The sequence below is a fragment of the Eurypyga helias genome, unplaced genomic scaffold (genome assembly GCF_000690775.1).
Source record: "Eurypyga helias isolate BGI_N326 unplaced genomic scaffold, ASM69077v1 scaffold20377, whole genome shotgun sequence".
Taxonomy (NCBI): domain Eukaryota; kingdom Metazoa; phylum Chordata; class Aves; order Eurypygiformes; family Eurypygidae; genus Eurypyga; species Eurypyga helias.
The window spans coordinates 13,596-14,553 of record NW_010260041.1 but is presented as its reverse complement, the minus strand read 5'-3'; the positions used below and the strand labels follow the sequence as shown (position 1 = coordinate 14,553).

The window sequence follows — 958 nt, the reverse complement described above, 5'->3', positions numbered from 1 at the left end:
TGGTCCCCCTGTGCAAACGCGCTTCGCACAAGCTCACACCATCCCGGTGCTCTGGCATGCCTGGACAAGGCACGGATGTGACTGCCCGTGTGAACGTGTGCATGGAAGGTGCATCGGTTGGTGCCGCTACACGGAAGAGGGGATGCAGGAGAAGTGCAGGAAATTCAGTGTAATTTGGGGATGGAGCTTGGTTTTAAAACTGCTTCAGCCCTGAGCTGGTGTGCAAGAGCTTGTGTGTTATCCAGGCTCCTGCCTCTGTGTGCTGTGGGGACAGCAGGCTGCAAAAACGAACAAAGAAAGGCCAGATTATAAATACATATTTGTACATAAACATAAAACCCTCCAGTTTGGTGGGGGGTGTGCTTATCCTTCCCCTTGGCTCCCTGCAGGGAGTCGGAGCCGGAGCTCCATGAGCAGCACTGGTTTTGGATCGGCCTGAACCGGCGGGACCCGGCGGGGGACAGGGGCTGGAGGTGGAGCGACGGGCTGGGGGTGAGTCCCGGGGTGGGGGGGAGGTTGTGGCAATATGATTCCATTGACATTTGGGGTGCAGCGGGGCAAATCCGGTGCTGGTGGAAATGCCCAACACCGCCTGTCTCTCTCGACCCCCAGTATTTCTACCACAACTTTGACCGCAGTAATTACAACGATGACGACATCCGGACCTGCGCGGTGCTGGACCTGGCCTCCCTGCAGTGGATGCCGATGCAGTGCGAAGCCCAGCTGGACTGGATCTGCAAACTGCCCAAAGGTGCCCACGAAGAGGCCCCCAGACCCTTCAGTTTTGAATAATCTGGCCAGAGGGTGGGCTGTGGGGCAGTGGGGCCGGTGCAGGGGGACCCTCTGTCCCCTCCTTTCTGAAGGCTCCGCTTCTACGGGAGGATGAGTCCTAATTCAGGGGCTGAGAGAGGTAGTGCCAATCCCAGGGGGATTTGGGAGGGCATCTCGCCGTCGGAGC

The 958-nt window shown here is 58.5% G+C and overlaps 1 protein-coding gene across 1 annotated transcript in view; it reads left to right on the top strand.

Annotated features, from left to right (window-relative positions):
* Nucleotides 1-958, top strand: part of MRC2 (mannose receptor, C type 2) — a gene marked incomplete at both ends in the record, with an annotated part of 14,805 nt that overhangs the window by 8,085 nt on the left and 5,762 nt on the right. Inside the window, 2 exon segments of the mRNA XM_010154901.1 lie at nucleotides 390-492; nucleotides 613-751. Of these exon segments, the coding sequence (XP_010153203.1) occupies nucleotides 390-492; nucleotides 613-751 (242 nt within the window).